Genomic DNA, 21845 nt, shown 5'->3' on the forward strand with positions numbered 1-21845 from the left:
AAACCTAATAATAGCTTTTGCGACGGGGTCTTCCAGCGATTTTTCGTTAATAATTAACTAGGCTGAACATCTTCGATTTGAACAGCCTAGAGAAAATCGCGTTTTAAACCCGCCCCCCTCTAAACGGCGCCAAAATCGCGCACACCCGTAGCGGCAGATTTTCAAAGACGCTTCAGGTAGGCTTTGCAACATACCTATATAATGTATTTAATTCAATTCAACACGCCTTGCAGTCTGCAGAGTTCAACATGTCCCACTTTAGTTTGAACAGTGGTGGCAGTCCGCCTCGGTCTCCAGCCTGATCAGAGGGAGGTGTGGAAGGCCAGGCCACCAGGCCCCGATGCAGGAGGAGGGATAAGAGGGGGACACAGACGCTGTGGCCGAGACGGCTAGCTCGGCGCTTCTAGACCATGCTCTGTGTGCACCTCCCCAAACAGCATTTTCTGCCCAACCTGCTACACAACCTCTCCCTGTAGCTAACTTCCTCTAATCTAATCACTCTAATACACCGCCTCTCCAAAGCCTCCACAACCTTCCTGTTATGGGGCCACTGAATTGCACTCAATACTTCAAATGCAGCCATATAAGTCATACAAAGTTGCAACTAAACCTGCAGCTGAAAGAGGAGAAGAAGGTGATGTTCGGGCTCTTGAAGAGGCAGATAAATTCTCATGCCTGATGAGATCTAAATGCTTTTCAAGAGACCTAATTCATATCCTTCTTGATCTCAAACTGCCCTAGCATGTTGGTATTCCGTGTATTGATCTCACTCTCCTCCATGTTCATATCCTTGGTGAATACTCATTTAGTACCTTGCCTACATCCTCTGACTCCAAGCATAAATTCCTTATTTTATCTTTCAGTGGCTACCTTCTCCCTGGTCGCTTCTTGTTTTTAATGTGCGTATCAAAAACCTTTCGATATTTTAAAATCTGATTTGCCAGTGATATTACACGGCCCATTTTGGCTCATCTGATTGCATGATTGAGTTTTCCTACTTGATTTATGTTCTTCAAAGGCATATCTAATTACATCTTCCTAAACCTTATGTATGCTTCTTCTTTCTGATCAAATTTAGAGCATCTCTGGTCATCCAAGGTTCCCTGACCGTGGCATCCTTATCCCTCTCTTTACTGGAACATACATCCTGAACTGCTGCTCTTTATATGACTCCCACATGTCTGATATTAACTTACCCAATAACAACTGCTCCCTATCTTTTGCCTAACCATGTTCTAAACTGCCTTACCCCAACTTAGTTATTTATCTGGAAGTCCAGGCTATCTTTACTCTTAACCATTTTACAACTTTCATGCGTTTAGTTTAGAGATACAGTCTGGAAACGGTCCCTTCGGCCCAGAGTCTACGCCGACCAACATGAGTTGTGAATACTGTTTCCATAACACAATATCAGGTCCAGTGTGTCCCTCCTCGAGATAGATTATCCACATAGTCTTTTAAGAACGACTAGAGTACACTTAACCAATCCTGCCCCATCTAAGCCTTCTGCACTAATGAAACATAGAATATAGGTGCAGGAGTAGGCCATTCGGCCCTTCGAGCCCCCTGAAGTTCCCTCTGAGTTGTATTTCCTTAATCTGTCAGCCTATTTCTTCCCCATTCCCCTTCCCCTTTGAGGAGGTCTGTAGATAAAATTGCTTCTTGATCACTTTCACCCGTACATAATGGTTCTACTGTTAGTGCTGTGTCCCTTTTTCTGCTGCCATCGTGTTTCCCTGTTTTCTAGTTGTGAAAGACCTGCTGTGGTCAGGAAGAGCTAGAATATGGAGTAGTCTGGGCAGTTGCTTGGACAAGGCATGTGGTCTGGAGCTCTGTAGGCCAGTGATATCCATATTTAGGAGGAGGACATTTTGGTTCACATAGTATTGTTAAACAACCCGTGTGCTAATAGTGTGAACTTCATGGCAAAAGTACAATCTTTGAGGCATGTTTTTTTCCCCCTCAGACTCATTATGTGATATCAGAAGGACAGTCGGAGATGGACTTGAAGCAGAACTCGAGACTTGATGTGCCTCAGACACAGACAGACACCTCCCTACAACAGAATGCCCAATTCATCATTACCTCAACAGCTAATGGGACTGGAACTACTGAGGTGACAATGACCAAGCCCTAGCAGTCAACTACTGGACACTGGTCCTCCCCAAATTCATACCAGCTCCACTGAGAGTGGAGTTGCAACTTGTGGCATGCATTTTATAAAAGGAAAAGTGAGAGAGCAGAGACTTTGGTTTACAGCTTTCCCCTTCCATGTATCTCCCCCTTCCCTCAGCACCAACCCTTCTGGAAGAGGTATTGGAGCGAAGGGCAGGATCACCAGACTCGGCCTTGCTCATGGTGGCGTGAGCTCAGTGAGATCGAGCTGCCTGTCATTGCATTGGGACTAGACCCTGTTTTCAGACAAGCGATTGAGGAAACTGACAGGTGGGAAATGACTGGTGAACTGAGCACGTCTGTTCACTAACCCTGACAGCCAGACGTCTGATTGCAGTCTGAGCAAGGAGGCTGTGTCAACAACCGCCCACAGAGCCTGCGCCCTAGACAAAGACCTCAGCACTTTGAAACTGGTATGGTTAGCGTGGTATCATCACTGCGGCAGGGACAGTGAGCTGGATTCCAAGTCTGTGCAGCGATGGTTCCAGTGGCTTTGTAAGAGTTGAATCAACAGGGACATTGATTGCTGCATTGATGCTGAGACAGGGCCTCTGGACACTCTGTACATGTGCTACACACCATTCTGACCACTGTACATGTGCTACAGGCTGTGTTCTCTGGCCACTCTGGTCCCCAAACTACATTAGGATGAGTGCAGTGTGCTGAGCTGCAAACAGAGACACACACAGACCAGCACAGCCTCAGCATCAAGCTGAAACCTCTTCACACGTTAGCAACAGACCAAGATGGAAACATTTTAATGAATGAGATTTTAATGCTCTATTATTTAAAAGTTTATGTTCATTGCAAACTTCTGTGATTGTACAATTAGAAAAGCTCTGTTCTAAGACAAGTGTTTAAAGATGAATAAAAATCTACGTGTGGGCTTTGACTGCTCTTCCCTCCAGCACGTATCCTGCCCCATTGATTGCTGCTCACCTCCAACACCCTGTGTGTACGGAGTCAGGATACTGCAGAGAGAGGGCAGGGCTGATACAAAGTCTGGCCTCCTTAAACTCCAATCATTTGTAATGTCATTTCAAACTGTGCAATACTCCTGCATGTCACCTGATTTATTTTCCTTTTGTTGAGTCTATGATCTGAAAATGAAGGTTGGTGCTCTTCTGGTAAGAGTGTTCCAGGATGATGCAGTAACTCCATCACCCGCTGGCTGGGCTGTCAGTAAATGGCTGACATTCTACTGATACCCCTTTGGGGCTTGGGTCCTTGCTAAACTTCTATTTAAAATTATTGTAGCTGACACTTTTCACTTGTGGATGACGCAGCCCCTTGCACTTGCAGTGGCTCTGACCTGACCTGACCTGCCCTGATCTCTGGGTGAATGGACAGTGACACATCCAGTGAGTGGAATCTCTCCAGCTTTCAACATTCCAAACCACAGTTCGCACTTGCACTGGTGTTAATATTGTTGTATAAATTATTGTTTCAGATCTTTAACATTTCAGTTATCAGAACATGTGTTTGGCAAAAGCTGAATATAAATAACTGATGTTACATAATTGCATATTTATTAACTAGGAGAGTTAATGGGATTTTGAATATAACATCACTCAAATCTTCAAAAACAAAGAAATAAACTTCCAACGTTTCTTGACTGAAGGATCTGAATCACAGCTGTGTTTAACATCTGCCTTGTTATCTGATTTTGAGGAATACAAAACCAAAATAGTAAATGTTTGTTTGTCTTTGTCATGTAGACCAGGCAACGACGCCATTACCTCAAGGCAAGGCGCACATAGTTGGTTTTAAAAACAGAATATCTTTCATAGACGCTCAGAAGGACAAGAAGGTCATATCAATAAAGCATAGGTTGGAGAAACAAAGAACTGCAGATGTTGGGATCTAGAGCTGGGGAAAATCAGCGGATCAGGCAGCATCTATGGAGGGAATGGATAGGTGACATTCTGGGTCGGGACTCTTCTTGAGACTGAATGGAGTAGTAGTAGTAACAGGGAATAAAGCTGGAAGAATGGTGGGGGCAAGACAAAGCCTGGCAAGTGATCGGCAGGTACAGGTGAGGGGATATCATTGGCATATAGGTGGAACAAGTAAAATACTGTTAAAACATAAAGTACGTGCTAAGGCTTGAAGTAAAAGGTCTGAAATAAGGAGAGAACAGGACTGAACTGTGAAGCCAAATGCAGGGATATGGGTGGAAGAGACAAGGGGGAGGAAAGGGTGGGGGAATAAAAAGGAAAAGAGGACGGGGTGGGAATGAATGTACGAAGCAAGGGAAAGTAGGTGGGAGATAATTGAAGAAATGTGTGGGGGGGGGGGGGGGACCAAGAGAGAGAGAGCAGGTAGGGGGAACTATTTGAAAATGGAGTTTTCAATATTCATAGCATTGGATTGTGAGCTACCCAAGCCATGAGATACATAGGTACATAGAAAATAGGTGCAGGAGTAGGCCATTCAATATGATCATGGCTGATCATCCAACTCAGTATCCTGTACCTGCCTTCTCTCCATACCCCCTGATCCCTTTAGCCACAAGGGCCACATCTAACTCCCTCTTAAATATAGCCAATGAACTGGCCTCAACTACCCTCTGTGGCAGAGAGTTCCAGAGATTCACCACTCTCTGTGTGAAAAATGTTTTTCTCATCTCATTTCCCTCTTATCCTTAAGCTGTGACCCCTTGTCCTGGACTTCCCCAACATCGGGAACAATCTTCCTGCATCTAGCCTGTCCAACCCCTTAAGAATTTTGTAAGTTTCTATAAGATCCCCCTCAATCTCCTAAATTCTAGCGAGTATAAGCCTAGTCTATCCAGTCTGTCTTCATATGAAAGTCCTGACATCCCAGGAATGCTGTCCCCCAGTTTGCATGTGGCCTATTTCTGGCAATGGAGGCGGCCAAGGACAGAAAGGTCAGTGGGAAGTGGAGTTAAAATGGTTAGCAACTGGGAGATCCAACGGGCCTTGATGGACAGAGTGCAAATATTCAGCAAAACGATCACCTAATCTACGATTGATCTGGCCGATGTAATGGAGGCTACATCGAGAGCACTGAACTCAGTAGAGGAGGTTAGAGGAGGTGCATGTGAACCTGTCTCACCTGGAATAATTGCTGGGGTCCCTGGATGGATGTGAGGCAGAAGGTGTTACCTGCAGTTGCGCGGAAAAGTACCTTGGGAGGGGATGTTTGGGTGGGAAGGGATGAGTGAACCAAGGGGTGGTGGAGGGAGCGGTTTCTGAAGAAGGTGGAAAGGGCGAGGAAGATGTGACAGGTGGTGGGATCACATTGGAGATGACGAAATGTTGGAGAGTAATGTGTTTGTACGGTGAAAGGTGAAGACCTGGGAAATTCTGTCTGAGTGGAGGGGGAACAAGAGCAGAACTGTGACACAAGTGAGGGCTCCATCCACAGGGCGGGAGCACATTGACGGAAGAAAGGACATCGCAGGGGTCATTTAGTGGAAAGTAGAGCAGATGAGGTGGATATGGAGAAATTGAGAGGCAAAAGCCTCTCATGAGGCAGGGTGGATATTGTAGTTAAGGTAACTGGTAGTGGGTGGGTTTGTAGTAGAGTCTGTCTGTCTCCTATGATGGAGCAGAGAGATCAAGAAAGAAGAGGGAGGTGTCAGATAGTCCAGGTCAATTTGATGGCAGGGTGGAAATTAGTGGTGAATTTCTTGAAATCGCTGAGTTTTGCATGGGTGCAGGAAGCAGCACCAATGCAGTTTTTGATGCAGTGGAGAAAGAGTTGGGGGATGGCGCCAGTGTACGTTTGGAACAAGTGTTCAGGGAAAGGGCAAGCAGACCTGCGGTCACTGTGATACGAAGAAAGTGAGAGGAATCAATAGTTGTTGAAGGTGAGGATAAATTCCACGGGGCGGAGGAGACAGTTAATAGAGGGGAACTGATTGGGACTCTGTTGAAGGAAGAACGTGAGGGCCTTGAGACCCTGGTGGGGGATGGAGGTGTAAAGGGTCTGGATGTCCATGGTCAATATGATGCAATGGGGGTCTTGGAATTGAAAGTTGTTGAGTGTGTGAGGTGTCTTGCATCAGGTGGGAAGGCACAGGATGGGGGTGGGGGGGGGATAGGATGGAATCAAGGTATGTGGAGATGATTTCAGTGGAGCAGGCAGAAACAGTGGGTCTGCCAGAGCAGTCCTGTGTGTGGAATTAGGGAAGGCGATAGAAGCAGGCAGGATGGGGCTGGGGAACGATAAAGTTGGAGGCTGAGAAGAGATGTCCAGAGTTGGTGAGATGAGATAAACAATTGGGGAGATGACCAGGTGTATGTCTGTGGGGTGGTGGTGAAGGGGAGGCAGGAGGTGTCAGAGAGCTGGCGCCTGGTCTCAGCACAGTACAGGTCAGCCCGACACAGCACCTCCCTTGTTCGTGGGTTTGATGATGATGTTGGGAATGGTGCTGAGTGAGCGGAGGGCTGTGTGTTGAGAGGATGCTGAGGTGATGGAAGAAGAGCTCAACTTCAGGGCCAGCCTGGAGCTCATTGAGGTGGGGTACAAAGGTAAGGCCTTTACTGAGGACTGACCTTTCTGTATTGCAGAGGCAGTTCAGAGGGAACGGTGAAAACACGAGGGAGGCAAAGGCTGGGGTCAGGCTCAGGAGGATGGGGGGGGGGTGAGGGGTCAGAGGAGCAGTGCGGCTAGTTCAGGAGGTAGGGCAGCAGGGCCCAGTGTTATCGGTATTAACGGCCCCCGTATGGAGGCAACTGGCGGAGCACTAGGTCCCCGGAGAGTCAACCATGTGGATGCTATTGGAGCCGTCAGTGTCAGGGCCAGAGAAGAGATGGGAGAGCTGAGCATAAGCTGTCCAGTGTCACAGGAGAGACGTTTATCACCGTAATAAATGTATCTACATCCACCTTCAGTACCTCTCATGATGCAGCCTCCACAACTCTGGGTGGAGGATTCCAGAGATTCATCATCCTCTGAAAGGAGAGGCAACTATGTACCTCAGTTCCAAATAACAGTGATCACAGTTGAAAATAGGTGCAGGAGGGAGGCCATTTGGCCCTTTGAGCCAGCACCGTCATTCATTGATCATGGCTGATCATCCACAATCAGTAACCCGTGCCTGCCTTCTCCCCATATCCCGATTCTGCCAGCCTCCAGAGCTCTATCTAACTCTCTTTTAAATTCATCCAGTGAATTGGCCTCCACTGCCTTCTGTGGCAGAGAATTGCACAAATTCACAACTCTGGGTGAAAACATTTTTTCTTATCTCAGTTTTAAGTGGCCTCCCATTTATTCTTAAACTTGGGCGACCTAATCCGCAAGTTCAGGCCAGTTTGCCCTCGACTCATACTCGCAGCATGGTCAACACAAGGTCGTTGGAGGTTTTCGTAACTCTCCTTCATGCTCGAGAGTGGTCTCCGCGTACTCGAGGCCTCAGCTAGGTCGTGGCGTATTTTTCAATATGTTAAACAATTCCAGCGAGTAAAAAAAGTACGCCATGGAAAAAAATCAATATTTTTACTCATAGGTTTAGTCGTAGTAGGTAGACATGTTAGTCGAGGGTAGTCGTAGATAGTCTTCATATAAGAATATAAGAATATAACAATTACAGCACGGAAACAGGCCATCTCGGCCCTACAAGTCCGTGCCGAACAACTTTTTTCCCTTAGTCCCACCTGCCTGCACTCATACCATAACCCTCCATTCCCTTCTCATCCATATGCCTATCCAATTTATTTTTAAATGATACCAACGAACCTGCCTCCACCACTTCCACTGTAAGCTCATTCCACACCGCTACCACTCTCTGAGTAAAGAAGTTCCCCCTCATGTTACCCCTAAACTTCTGTCCCTTAATTCTGAAGTCATGTCCTCTTGTTTGAATCTTCCCTATTCTCAAAGGGAAAAGCTGATCCACATCAACTCTGTCTATCCCTCTCATCATTTTAAAGACCTCTATCAAGTCCCCCCTTAACCTTCTGCGCTCCAGAGAATAAAGACCTAACTTATTCAACCTATCTCTGTAACTTAGTTGTTGAAACCCAGGCAACATTCTAGTAAATCTCCTGTACTCTCTCTATTTTGTTGACATCCTTCCTATAATTGGGCGACCAAAATTGTACACCATACTCCAGATTTGGTCTCATCAATGCCTTGTACAATTTTAACATTACATCCCAGCTTCTATACTCAATGCTCTGATTTATAAAGGCTAGCATACCAAAAGCTTTCTTTACCACCCTATCTATATGAGATTCCACCTTCAAGGAACTATGCACGGTTATTCCCAGATCCCTCTGTTCAACTGTATTCTTCAATTCCCTACCATTTACCATGTACGTCCTATTTTGATTTGTCCTCCAAGGTGTAGCACCTCACATTTATCAGCATTAAACTCCATCTGCCATCTTTCAGCCCATTCTTCCAAATGGCCTAAATCACTCTGTAGACTTTGGAAATCCTCTTCATTATCCACAACACCCCCTATCTTGGTATCATCTGCATACTTACTAATCCAATTTACCACACCTTCATCCAGATCATTGATGTACATGACAAACAACAAATGACCCAACACCGATCCCTGAGGCACCCCACTAGTCACCTGCCTCCAACCCGGCAAACAACCATCCACCATTACCCTCTGGCTTCTCCCATTCAGCCACTGTTGAATCCATCTTGCTACTCCTGCATTTATACCCAACAGTTGAACCTTCTTAACCAACCATCCATGAGGAACCTTGTCAAAGGCCTTACTAAAGTCCATATAGACAACATCCACTGCTTTACCCTCGTCAATTTCCCTAGTAACCTCTTCAAAAAATTCAAGAAGATTAGTCAAACATGACCTTCCAGGCACAAATCCATGCTGACTGTTCCTAATCAGACCCTGTTTATCCAGATGCTTATATATATTATCTCTAAGTATCTTATCCATTTATTTGCCCACCACTGAAGTCAAACTAACAGGCCTATAATTGCTAGGTTTACTCTAAGAACCCTTTTTAAACAATAGAACAACATGCGCAGTACGCAAATCCTCGGGGACTATTCCCGTTTCTAATGACATTTGAAATATTTCTGTCATAGCCCCGGCTATTTCTACACTAACTTCCCTCAATGTCCTAGGGAATATCCTGTCAGGACCTGGAGACTTATCCACTTTTATATTTTTCAAAAGTGTCAGTACTTCTTTTACTTTGAAACTCATAGTATCCATAGCTACTCTACTAGTTTCCCTTACCTCACATAATTCAATATCCTTCTCCTTGGTGAATACCGACGAAAATAAATTATTCAATATCTCCCCCATCTCTTTTGGCTCTGCAGATAGCTGTCCACTCTGTCTCTCCAATGGACCAATTTTATCCCTCGTTATCCTTTTGCTATTAATATAGCTGTAGAAACCCTTTGGATTTACTGTCACCTTACTTGCCAAAGCAACCTCATGTCTTCTTTTAGCTTTTCTAATTTCTTTCTTAAGATTCTTTTTACATTCCTTATACTCAAGCACCTCATTTACTTCATGCTGCCTATAATTATTGTAGATCTCCCTCTTTTTCTGAACAAGATGTCCAATTTCCCTTGAAAACCATGGCTCTTTCCAATTTTTACTGTTTCCTTTCAACCGAACAGGAACATAAAGATTCTGTACTCTTAAAATTTCCCCTTTAAATATCCTCCATTTCTCTTCTACATCCTTCCCATAAAACAAAATGTCCCAGTTCACTCCTTTTAAATTATTTCGCATCTCATCAAAGTTAGCCTTTCTCCAATCAAAAATCTCAACCCTAGGTCCAGTTCTGACCCTCTCCATAATTATATTGAAACTAATGGTATTGTGATCACTGGTCCCGAAGTGCTCCCCAACGCATACCTCCGCTACCTGTCCCGTCTCATTTCCTAACAGGAGGTCCAACACTGCCCCTCCTCTGGCAGGTACCTCTATGTATTGCTGCAAAAAACTATCCTGCACACATTTTACAAACTCCAAACCATCCAGCCCATTTACCGAATGCGTTTCCCAGTCTATGTGTGGAAAGTTGAAATCTCCCACAATCACTACTTTGTGATTACTACTAATATCTGCTATCTCCTTACATATTTGCTCTTCCAATTCTCGATCCCCATTTGGCGGTCTATAATACACCCCTATAAGTGTTGCTACCCCTTTCCCATTTCTCAGTTCCACCCAAATAGCCTCCCGAGACGAGCCCTCCAATCTATCCTGCCAAAGCACTGCTGTAATATCTTCCCTGATAAGCAATGCAACACCTCCACCTCTTGCCCCTCCAATTCTATCACACCTGAAACAACGAAATCCTGGAATATTTAGTTTCCAATCACAGCCCTCCTGCAACCATGTTTCACTGATCGCCACAACATCATACTTCCAGGTGTCTATCCAGACTCAAAGCTCATCCACCTTTCTTACAATGCTCCTAGCATTAAAATATGCATATTTAAGAAACCCCCCGCCTCTTATTCTGTTTATTTCCTTTTTTTTCTTTCGCCTCTTGTGCCCGAGTGCTTCCCTTTTCTGCTTCCTGCCTCCCATTCTGTCTACTAGCTTTCTCTATTTGAGTCCCTCGCCCCAACCATTCTAGTTTAAAGTCTCCCCTCCAGGATATTGGTCCCCCTCGGGTTCAAGTGCAACCCATACTTTCTGTACAGGTCCCACCTTCCCCAAAAGAAGTCCCAATGATCCAGAAACTTGAATCCCTGCCCTCATCATAGTCGAAGGGAGGTCGAAGGAGATCGTCTTCACTCACCACTATTCGGTGTCCAATTTTCCCGAAGTTAGTCGAAGCTGGTCTTCTACATAGTTGAAGGAGGTCTTCAACATGTCATTTTTTCGAACTCTTCCAAACTCGCCAATTAGGTCGCCCAAGTGGGACAGCCTCTTTAGACTGTGGCCCCTGGTTCTGGACTCGCCCAACATTGGGAACATTTTTCCTGCATCTAGCTTGTCCAGTCTATATGTTTCTATAAGATATCCTCTCATCCTTCAAATTCCAGTGAATACAAGAAGGGTTTCGGCCCAAAACGTTACCCATTTCCTTCGCTCCGTAGATGCTGCTGCACCCGCTGAGTTTCTCCAGCATTTTTGTGTACCTTCCAGTGAATACAAGCCTAGTCTTTCCAATCATTCCTCATATGACAGTCATGCCATCCCGGGGATTAACCTCGTGAACCTACGCTGCACTCCTTCAATAGCAAGAATGCCCTTCCTCAAATTAAGAGACCAAAACTGCACACAATACTCCAGATATGAGGCGCCGACCTGTAGGGGGTATGGCTGCCTAGCCTGCAGCTGTCTGTTTTTCATTTCTTTTTTCTTATTTTTAGTTAGTTTAGTGTTTTGTTTTTAAGGAGTTCTAGCTATTTTATGTGTGGGGAGGGGGGGGGGAAGGGGGAAGCTAATTTTCATGGTCCCTACCTGGTCGGAGATGCAGCTTTTCTCCGGGCTGCACTTTCGACCCGTCCTCGCGGCCTACCAGCGGGCCTGGAGCGGCATTTCCTGAGGGGACCGCCCGGAGCCTCGGCATCGGCGGCTGCGGAGCTGCGGGTCCGAGGAGCGAGGGGACCGCCCGGAGCCTCGGTGGCGGCGGCGGCACCGGCATCGGCGGAGGCGGAGCTGCGGGTCTGAGGACGGCGGTGCAGCGCTGGAGCGCCATTGCGGGGCGGGCGGTGCCTTGCCTGGGTCGCTGAGCTGGAACTCCGATGAGCTGGGACCGTTGCGGGTCTGTGGAGCGGCTGCGGGCGGCGGCGCTGAACTTTCCATCGGGAGCCTGGGATCTCTCGACGAGATTGCCAGTTGAGCTCCATTCGGCGCGGCCTTGTCGGCTCCGGAAGCCACGGTCTCGAGTAGGGAGGCGGCCGTTCCAGGGTTCCCATGCCGCTGAGAGGACTCTCCCGACGCCGGAACATCATCACCCGGCGAGGACGGCCTGGAACATCGGGCCTCTGTAGAGGCAACTGTGGAGGCCTCAATAGGCCCGACTATGGGTGGACATTGGGGATGGGACTGGACTTTGTGCCTTCCCCCATAATGGGAACCATTGTGGGGGGACGTTTTTATGTTAAAGCTATTTATTATTGTTATGTTTGTATTCTTTTTTATGTGCTGCATTGGCAAAAAGAATTTCACTACATCTAGGTGTATGTGACAATAAATCAACCTTTGAACCTTTGAGATGTGGTCTCACCAAGGCCGTGCACAACTGCAGAAGGACCTCTTGACTCCTATTTTCAAATCATCTCATTATGAAGGCCAACATGCCATTAGCTGTCTTCACTTCCTGCTGGACCTGCATGTTTACTTTCAGTGACTGGTCTGCAAGGACACCCAGGTCTTGTTGCACTTCCCTTTTTCCTAATCTGACACCATTGAGATAATAATCTGCCTCCTTGTTCTTGCCGCCAAAGTGGATAACCTCACATTTATCTACATTATACTGCATCTGCCCGCTCACTCAACCTGTCCAAGCCACCCTATCTACAGTCTGTTTTTTCATCTTTTTGTTATTTTTAGTCTAAAAAGTATGTTTTTGGAGGTTTCTTAGTCTTTTTATGTGGGGGAGGTGGGGAGGATAAGGGGGAAACCGTTTCTTAGTCACTTCCTGGCAAGGATGCAACTATTCTCCGAGTCTCATCTTTGCCCTCCCCTCCCTCGCGGCCTACCATCTGGATTGGCGTGGCCTTTACTGCCGGAGACCGGCCAGAGCTTCAGCGGAGGTGCAGCACTGCTTTGTCATCGCGGAGCGGGCGATGCCTTATCAGGGATCGCTTGTTGGAGCTCCGGAGTGTTGGGCCGGCTGCTTTAACATCGTGGAGCTGTGGTTGCGGAGCTTCTAGCCGTGGGCGGCACTGACTTCAACATCGTGGAGTCCTGGTGATCCCTTTGCTGAGGGCCGCCAGTGTTGAATCTCCGCCCAGCTCGGCCTGTGGACTTTGGGAGCCGCGGTCTGCGGTAAGAAGTGGCCGATTCGGAACTCCAAGCCGGTGAGATTGTTCTTTCGTTCCGACATCGGAGTTCCAATCATCCCGGCGAGAGGGTCTGAACATCGGGCCGCCCGTAGCGGCGACTACGGAGGGCTCTGGATGCCCAGACCACGGGTGAACAAAGGGGAAGATGACTGAACTTTATTGCCTTCCCTCATAGTGGGAACCGTTGATTCTGCTGTGTGGGAATGTTTCTGTTAAATTCTATCGTGTGTTGTGTTCTTTTTATTCGTATGGCTGTATGGTTAGCCAAATGTCACTGTACCAATGGTGCATGTGACAGTAAATGTAAACTTGAACTTGAAACGTGAAACCCTGCAACCTAGCATCCTCCTCACAGTTCACACTCCCACCCAGCTTTGTGTCATCTGCAAATTTGCTAGTGTTATTTTTAATCCCATCATCTAAATCATTAATATATATTGTAAATAGTTGCGGCCCCAACACCGAGCTTTGCGGCACTCCACTCGCCACTGCCTGTCATTCTGACTGGGACCCGTTTATTCCTACTCTTTGTTTCCTGTCTGTCAACCAATTCTCCATCCATTTCAATACTCTACCCCCAATACCATGTGCCCTAATTTTGCCCACTAATCTCCTGTGTGGGACCTTATCAAAAGCTTTCTGAAAGCTCAGATACACTACATCCACTGGCTCTCCTTCATCCATTTTACTTGTCACATCATCAAAAACTTCCAGAAGATTAGTCAAGAAGGATTTCCACTTCACAAATCCATGCTGATTTGGACTAATCCTTTTACTGCTGTCCAAGTGCCCCATTATTACTTCTTTAATAATTAACTCCAGCATCTTCCCCGCCACCGATGTCAGGCTAACTGGTCGATAATTCACTGTTTTCTCTCTCGCTCATTTCTTGAAAAGTGGGATAACATTAGCTACCTTCCAATCCACAGGAACTGATCCTGAATCTATAGAACATTGGAATATGATCACCAATGCGTCCACGATTTCTAGAGCCACCTCCTTGAGTATCCTGGGATTCAGGCCATCAGACCTGGGGATTTATCAGCCTTCAGTCCCATCAGTCTACCCAATACTATTTCTCGCCTAATGCAAATTTCTTTCAGTTCCTCTGTTCTCTAGTACATATGGGAGATTGTTTGTGTCTTCCTTAGTGAAGACAGAACCAAAGTACCTGTTCAACTCTTCCGCCATTTCCTTGTTTCCCATATAATTTCACCTGTTTCAGCCTTCAATGGATCCACATTTGTCTTTACTAATCTTTTTCTCTTAACATACCTAAAGAAGCTTATACTATCCTTCTTTATATTCTTGGCCAATTTACCCTCGTTCTTCATCTTTTCACCCCGTATTGCCCTTTTTGTTACCTTCTGTTGTTCTTCGAAAGTTTCCCAGTCCTCTGGCTTCCCGCTACTCTTTGCTATGTCATACGCCTTTTCTTTTAGTTTTATACCGTCCCTAACATCCCTTGTCAGCCACGGTTGCCTCTTTGGCATGAAATAATCCTGCATCTTCTGGATTATGCCCAGAAATTCCTGCCATTGCTGTTCCGCCGTCATTCCTGCTAGGATCCTTTTCCAGTCAAATGTGGACGATTTTGGTGTGAGGGCTCAAGGTGAAGGGATAGGACAGTTCACAGCATCAAGTGTATGTGGCGAGCAAGGGAGATTTGGGGGCAGCAGTTTGGTGAGAATAAGGTCTTGGCAGGAGACGGTAAGCTTCTTGCAAGGATGAGAATAAAAATGCGATGACAAGCAGGAGATAAACCAGTGGAAGATGCAAGGGCGTGATCTTAGAACTTTCAGGAGGTGGTTTGGCATGGTGGGTCTGGGGCAATAAGGACAGTAACAGAAATGGATGCATGCAAGCTCACAGCATTTATATTTCTGCCGGTTGTGATCGGGCACGTGGGAAAATGAACAAGATGAGACAGTGGTTGTTTTTAAAGGGATAATGGTTGCCACCCCCCTTCAGACTGATTGAGTCTGAGCCCCTGCGTTGCTCCAGCACTTGGTGCACTGCACTCCATACAGACGGCAAGTTCAAACTCCAGCACGGAGCAAATATTCTACCTTTCTGATGGTGGTGGACCCCAGCTTCCCCAGTGGTGAGCATTATGGTTTATCATGGTCACAGTTACAAAGACAAAGCTATAAATGTTGTCTGTGCTGACTAGAGCACAAGCCTTACTGGAAGGTGGAATTGCTGCAGAAGTAGACATGGGTTCAGGACAATAAATTCAAGGTGTTACGAGGAAAGTAAAAGTGGTCGTGAGGATGAGATTCCAAAAAACAGAGTAACACACGGTTGCATGGAGAGTTGGAAATGTGTGCGATTCTGGTCACACCATGCCAGGAATGTGTTTGGAGAGAGTGCAGAGATTTACCCGATCGATGCCTAGATTACAGGATATTAGCGACAAGGAGAGGTTGGATAGATTTGCATTGTTTTCTCTGGAACTTTGGGGGTTGAGGGGAGACCTGATACATATAATTATCCATAGGTGGAGATGTCCATGACTATAATGTGACAGGGGCAAAGCTTAAAGGAGATTTTGTTTACACGGGTAGACAAGAATGCTGGAGAAACTCAGCGGGTGCAGCATCTATGGAGCGTTTCGTCCAGAGCCGGGGCTGTGGGGCTGGAGAGGCGACAGGGGAGGGCCCGGGCCGGGGGCCGGAACTATCCGTCGGGGACAGCGGATGTGGGGACACCCGGGCCCCGCAGGAGCCGCACTTCCGGTCCGTCCGTCCGTCGCCGCGTTCCCCGGGCCGAGAGGCAAGTGTCGCGGAGGCCGGGCAGGTGAGGAGAGGGAATGGAGGGGAGGGGAGAGGAACGGCATTGAGAGGGAGCAGGGAGAGAGTTGGGGCAGGAATGATGCGCCGGAGGGAATATGCGAAAGGATTGAGGGAGCGAGGGAGTTAGTTGACCAGGAGGAGGTTGTGCGGCAGGATATGTGGGGGAAGGGGTTGTGTGTTGATGTGTGTGTGTGGGGGGGGGGGGGTGTACGTGTGTGTGGGGGTGTGTGTATGTGTGTTGGTGTGTGTGTGTGTGTGTGTGGGGGGGGGGGTGGGTGTGTGTGTGTGTGTGTGTGTGGGGGGGGGGGGTGGGTGTGTGTGTGTGTGGGGGGGGGGGGGGGTTGGTGTGTGTGTGTGTGGGGGGGGGGGTGAGAGCATTGTAGGGGCAAGGCAAGGGATGAGGGGGGTCGGAGAAGAGCAATGTATAAAGGGAGGGCAAGTGAGACTGAGAGGGAAGACAGTGGTTGGATGGGGATAGTGTGAGGGAGTAAAGAAATCGGGGACAGGAGGGAGTCGGAAAGGACAATGAAGAACATAATGTGTGTTCATAGGTGATGCTAACACTGAAGGAACAAGGTAGACAAAAGTGCTGGAGAAACTCAGCGGGTGCAGCAGCATCTATGGAAATATTTCCTTCGCTCCATAGATGTTGCTGCATCCGCTGAGTTTCTCCAGGACTTTTGTTTACCTTCGATTTTCCAGCATCTCCAGTTCCTTCTTAAACACTGAAGGAACATGTGTGGGAACTGTACATGCCTTATGTTACACAATAGGGTAAGGCTCCTTTGCCATCGCCATCCTTTTACAAGCAGCTCCATTTGATGATATGCTACTTTTGCTTTCTTGTTTATTTTTTCTCAGGTTATATAATTAAAGATGGATTGTCTGGATAATATGCTAACAGAACCCTTGGATTTGGGATCTGCCAGGGAGATTAATGGTGCTGGTATCATGGAGGAGTGTTTACTTCGAGGAACCAGGGTCAGTCTCCCAGAGGATCTGTTGGAGGATGTGAGTATTTTACAACCTAAGACTTCTCTGGACACAAAGTGCAGGAGAAACTCAGCATCTCTGGAAGACATGGATCTGGCGATGGGTCTGTCCTTTTTGTAAACCAGCATCTGCAATTCCTTGTTCATATAAGAATTGAAGCACTGAAAGAGATTCTGCATTTTCACTAACATTCTCTAGTTTTCCAGTTGCTTTTCTAAGGATCCCTGTGGTATTATGATGGACTCAAAAAAGTTAAATGTAGAAGAGCAGGTCCAAGATGTAAAAGAAATATGCAGGGAAAAGTAAACAATCTGGTTCGGTCGGCAGTTATCATTCAAGAGGATTGGGTCCAAGCCCATAGTCTAGGACAGGATTTCCATGCAGTACTGAGGGAAATCTGGACAACTGGGGTGGATGAAGGCAGACCTGGGAACTCTCAGTCACAAAGAACCATTTGTACTGAGGTGGAAATATGATGTTTTCAGGAGGAATGCATGGCTCAAAAACTGGCCGCAGCCAATGATTTGAATTGAAGAAAATGTTTCCCATTAAATCCTGATCTTCATTCCTATTTCCTGGATAGCCTTTTCCTGACTGTCTGCAGTTCATGCTTGCACAACTTTCAGTCATAACTCAGTTGTGCAGTTATAATTCACTGCACCATTTGGTTTCCTCGCACCACGGCTCAAGCTGCCTGGACCTTCAACTCCTGCAAAATCCACAATAGGATACGTCATCTCGATGCTTTTGGTTTAGTTTAGAGATACAGCGCATAAACAGGCCCCTTCAGCCCACGGAGTCTGCACCGACCAGTGGTCCCTGCACATTGACACTATCCTACACACACGAGGGACAGTTTACATTTATACCAAGACAATTCATCTATAAACCCGTTTGTCTTTGGAGTGTGGGAGGAAACTGGACCACCCAAGGAAAACCCACGCAGGTATTGTGCAAATTTCTTACAGACAGCACCTTTAATTAGGATCAAACCCGCTATTCTACCGCTGTGCCACTGTGCCACCCAATTAGTGTGATGGTTCAGCAAGAGAGAGTGAGCATACCATCAGCGCAGTGACCTATAGATGGGTCACTGTTCCAGCTTGATCTTGATCCCGTGCTTGGAGTTTGCTCGCTCTCCACATGACCAGATGGTATTCCCCAGGTGTGTAGGAAGGAATTATAGATGCTGGTTTAAACCGAAGATAGACACAAAAAGTTAGATGAAACTCAGCGGGACAGGCAGCATCTCTGGAGAAAAAGAATGGGTAACTCTATGGGTCGAGACCCTTCTTCAGACTGAAAGTCAAGGGAAAAGGAAACAAGAGATATGGATGATGATGATGTAGAGAGATATAGAACAATGGATGAAAGATATGCAAAAAAGTAACGATGACCAAGGAAACAGGCCATCGTTCACTGTTTGTTGTGTGAGAAAGAAGCTGGTGTGATTTGAATGGGGGAGGGATAGAGAGAGAGGGAATGTCAGGGTTACTTGAAGTGAGAGAAATCAATATTGATACCACTGGGCTATAAGCTGCACAAGTTTGTGTTTCCTCCCACATGACCAGGATACCTGGGTTCAGTCACGACTCAAGTTTGCTCGGTGTAGAATAGCTGGGAAATTGTGTGGTTCGTGGGCATGTGAGAGAAGAGTTGTAGTGAGAATAACAGTGGACTGGGATTAATAGGAATGTGCTGAGCACTGGCATAGACTTGATGTATCATTTCCTGTATCATAATGAAAAATCTAATTCCACCTAAAACTCCCCAGTCTCTGGGAAAATAGTTACATTCTCTCATTCTGCACTATTATTTTGAGCAGTGTTTCATTTCTGACTTTCCTGTATCCAGGTCAAAATCAACTTGCAGGTGATGCCAAATGGCTGGTTTACAAAACAGAATCGAGTGACTTCACTGCTGCTGTGTAACTGGGAGGTTTAATGACCCAACAATTTGTTAGACACAAAAAGCTGCAGTAACTCAGCGGGACAGGCAGCATCTCTGGATAGATCTTCAGACTAGTCATGGGAGAGTGAAACAAGAGATATAGACAGTGATATAGACACCCATTCCTTCTCTCCAGAGATGCTGCCTGTCTCACTGAGTTACCCCAGCTATCTTCTGTTTAAAGCAGCATCTGCAGGTCCATCCTGCACAACAGTCTGTGCTGTATCTCCTCAAACTACTCTTGGGATTGACACTTTATCTGGAATTCAAATTGAGTTTAATTGTACCAATGATATATTTAGTTATGATTCTGTGGCATAATTTTTGCTGCCATTTTGACTGTGGGACAGGCTGCAACATTGAACATTAACCCCTGTGTCCTATAGCCTGACATCTTCTTTGACGTGGTAAGCCGCAGGACGTGGGAAGGGGTGCTCTCTCCGGCCCAGCGTGATCACCTGAGGAAGTTTCTCCCGCAGTTCCCTGAGAATAACCGGGAGCAGCAGGATGGCATCGTCGCGGGGCTCTTCGGTGGGGATGACTTCCGCTTTGGAAACCCTCTGCACATTGCTCAGAAGCTGTTCCGAGGTGAGGAGATGGTGGCCGTGGCATCTAATGAATGCACGGTTGTGTTCAGCGGAAAGCTGCTTTAGGAAATAACATGAATTAAATGCAAGGAGTTGGGAAATTTAGAAATCTCTCGTTGGTGCAAAGTTATCCAACCAGTTTATTCTTCACGTTCAACACTATCTTAGTGTTTTGGAAATTTAGTTTAGAGATACATCACAGAAACAGGCCTTTTGGCCCACCAAGCCCACTCCAACCATCCATCAGCCATTCACTCTAGTTGTATGTTTAGCAATTTTTGCATTCACTCCTGACACACGAGAAGCAATTTACAGAGGCCAATTAACCTACAAACCCGCACATCTTTGGGACATGGGAGCAAACCGGGGGAAACCCATGTGGTTGCAGGGAAACGTGCAAACTCCACACAGCCAGCACCTGAGATCAGGATCAAACCTGGGTCTCTGGCGCTGTGATGTACCAGCTTTACCAGTTGCCCACTGTGCCGCCCTGTTTTGGAATGCGTTTCCTACATTGATAATACACAGAGTGTGACCACTCAGAAGCTGCTTCCATTGGAGCTGTAGACACAAAATGCTAGAGTAACTCAGCAGGACAGTTAGCATCTCTCCAGAGAAGGAATGGGTGACGCTTCGGGTTGAGACCCTTCTTCATTGGAGCTGTGTCGGTGAGACTGAATGTTTAAACTGAATTCAGTGTAAGGGATACTGATGGAAGAACTGTTAGGGTCGGGACAAACGTTTTGTGGTCAGAGTATCTGCTTCACCGATGCTTCCCTTTCATTGACAGATGGTTACTTTAACCCGGAGGTGGTGAAGTACAGACAGCTCTGTACTAAGTCCCAGTATAAACGTTATCTCTACTCCCAGCAGCAATACTTTCACAACCTGCTCAAACAGATCCTCGTCTCCAGAAAGGTAGGAATCACCTTTGCCTGGGAAGGTCCGCTTGTTCACTCAGGCTCCTGACGCTGGAGTTTGTGCTGTCATACTTGGCACAGGATGAACTGTGATTCATGTCAAGTGTTTAGGAGACCTGACCAGAGTCTGCTTTGTAATAAAATGGGGTTTTAAGAACTCTGGAGCAGTGGTAAACTAAGAAAATTGAATGATATTTGAAGGATGTAACTAAAGAGCAGAGAGTGAGGAGCAGAAGGGTCCTGATGCTTGAATTCCTCATGTAGTACTTGTACATGGTTTGTCAGGTCCAGCAAATGTTGGTTTGTGTGCCAAGGCCACGTGTGTAGTGGATACAAAATGTCTACACAACCTGCTGAGAATTTGGCTCCTAAACCAGTCAGACCAACCACTAGTTTATATTGCCGTACCTTTTAAAATTTAGTCATAAACTAGACCAAGTGGAACCTGTTGGGGCCCGTTCCCCCAACGCAATATTCCACCACTCACCCATAGCCCCTAACTGCGCAGGCGCAGCTGACAGGTTCCCGATGTGATGCCAGTTGTGACGCGAGCCACGGCAACCCTCCCCAAACTGCGCCTCGCCATCCCTCTTCCTACCCCTAATCTCCTCCATTCCCCCTCATCCCCCAGGACTTCCACCCCCTCCTCTTCACCCTCCCTCTTCTTTCCCCTCTCCCCCTCCCTCATCTTTTCCTCCTCCATTCCCCTACCCTCAGTCACTCTCTCTCTCTCCATCATAACCCCTCTTCCCTCCCTACCCCCTCCGCTCCCTCTATCCCCCTGTCCCCCCACTCCTCCCCTCCCCCCAGTCCCACCCCCCACTCTCCCTCCTCACCTCCCCCACTGCCCTCCTCGCCATCTATCACCCACTCCCTACCTCCCCCACTTCCCCCTTCCTCTCCCTGTACCCCCCCTCCTCCCCCACTTTTCCCTCCCTACCCCCACCTCTCTCTCTATCCCCCTGCCCCTCCACTCCTCACTTCCCCCCAATCCCACCCGCCCACATTTTTAAAACAGGTTTTTTAATGAAACATCCCCCCTATCTCAACCGCCACACAATGAAAACGACAATTTTTTTTTGTGTTAGTGAAGATGGGAGAGGTGTGGGCTTTGGGAGGAAGGAGTGAGGTGCGTTGCTGGATAATGAGACACGGGAGACTGCGTGAAGCTGCGTGTCCAGGAGTTGGTAAACTGCTACATCACACGCTGGCCTTGAGGCAGTGCTGAGAACTGGGAGGTTGATGTGTCTGGTCGGGTGCTGAGATCTGCTTCTCAGCTGTCTGCTCACTGATGTTGCAGGAGTTGCTTGAAATGGCGAGAAAGAGTGGCCCTCAGCTGCCCCTGAAGAGGAAGTACCATGCGCCCTCCAGCCAGGAAGAGAGAGAGGAGGAGAGGCGAGCACAGAGCCGCTATGAGAAGATCGTGCGGGAAGTCAAGGAGGAGTGTGAAGATAACACCATCTCATCCGATGAGGAAGGTGAGCATT

At 47.1% G+C, this 21845-nt stretch overlaps 2 protein-coding genes across 7 annotated transcripts in view; both read left to right on the top strand.

Annotated features, from left to right (window-relative positions):
- Positions 1–3869, top strand: part of prdm10 (PR/SET domain 10) — a 220558-nt gene extending 216689 nt beyond the window's left edge. For 2 of the 3 annotated variants that reach the window (XM_033049825.1, XM_033049824.1), the window contains exon 23: positions 1967–2137. In XM_033049825.1, the coding sequence (XP_032905716.1) occupies positions 1967–2137 (171 nt within the window). Of the gene's footprint in view, positions 1–1966 lie in introns of all 3 variants that reach the window. The other variant, XM_033049823.1, reaches the window with a different exon arrangement.
- Positions 3870–15844: 11975 nt separating this feature from the next.
- The window catches only part of nfrkb (nuclear factor related to kappaB binding protein), a 115540-nt gene continuing 109539 nt past the window's right edge, over positions 15845–21845 (top strand). For all 4 annotated transcript variants that reach the window (XR_004416762.1, XM_033049875.1, XM_033049876.1 and 1 more), the window contains exons 1-5: positions 15845–15912; positions 16770–16919; positions 19238–19439; positions 20229–20356; positions 21659–21836. Coding sequence is in view for 3 of the 4 variants with exons in the window: in XM_033049875.1 (XP_032905766.1) it covers positions 16785–16919; positions 19238–19439; positions 20229–20356; positions 21659–21836 (643 nt within the window). In the remaining variant the exon portion in view is untranslated. The remainder of the gene's footprint in view (positions 15913–16769; positions 16920–19237; positions 19440–20228; positions 20357–21658; positions 21837–21845) is intronic.

The sequence above is a fragment of the Amblyraja radiata genome, chromosome 33, assembly GCF_010909765.2.
Source record: "Amblyraja radiata isolate CabotCenter1 chromosome 33, sAmbRad1.1.pri, whole genome shotgun sequence".
Classification (NCBI taxonomy): Eukaryota; Metazoa; Chordata; class Chondrichthyes; order Rajiformes; family Rajidae; genus Amblyraja; species Amblyraja radiata.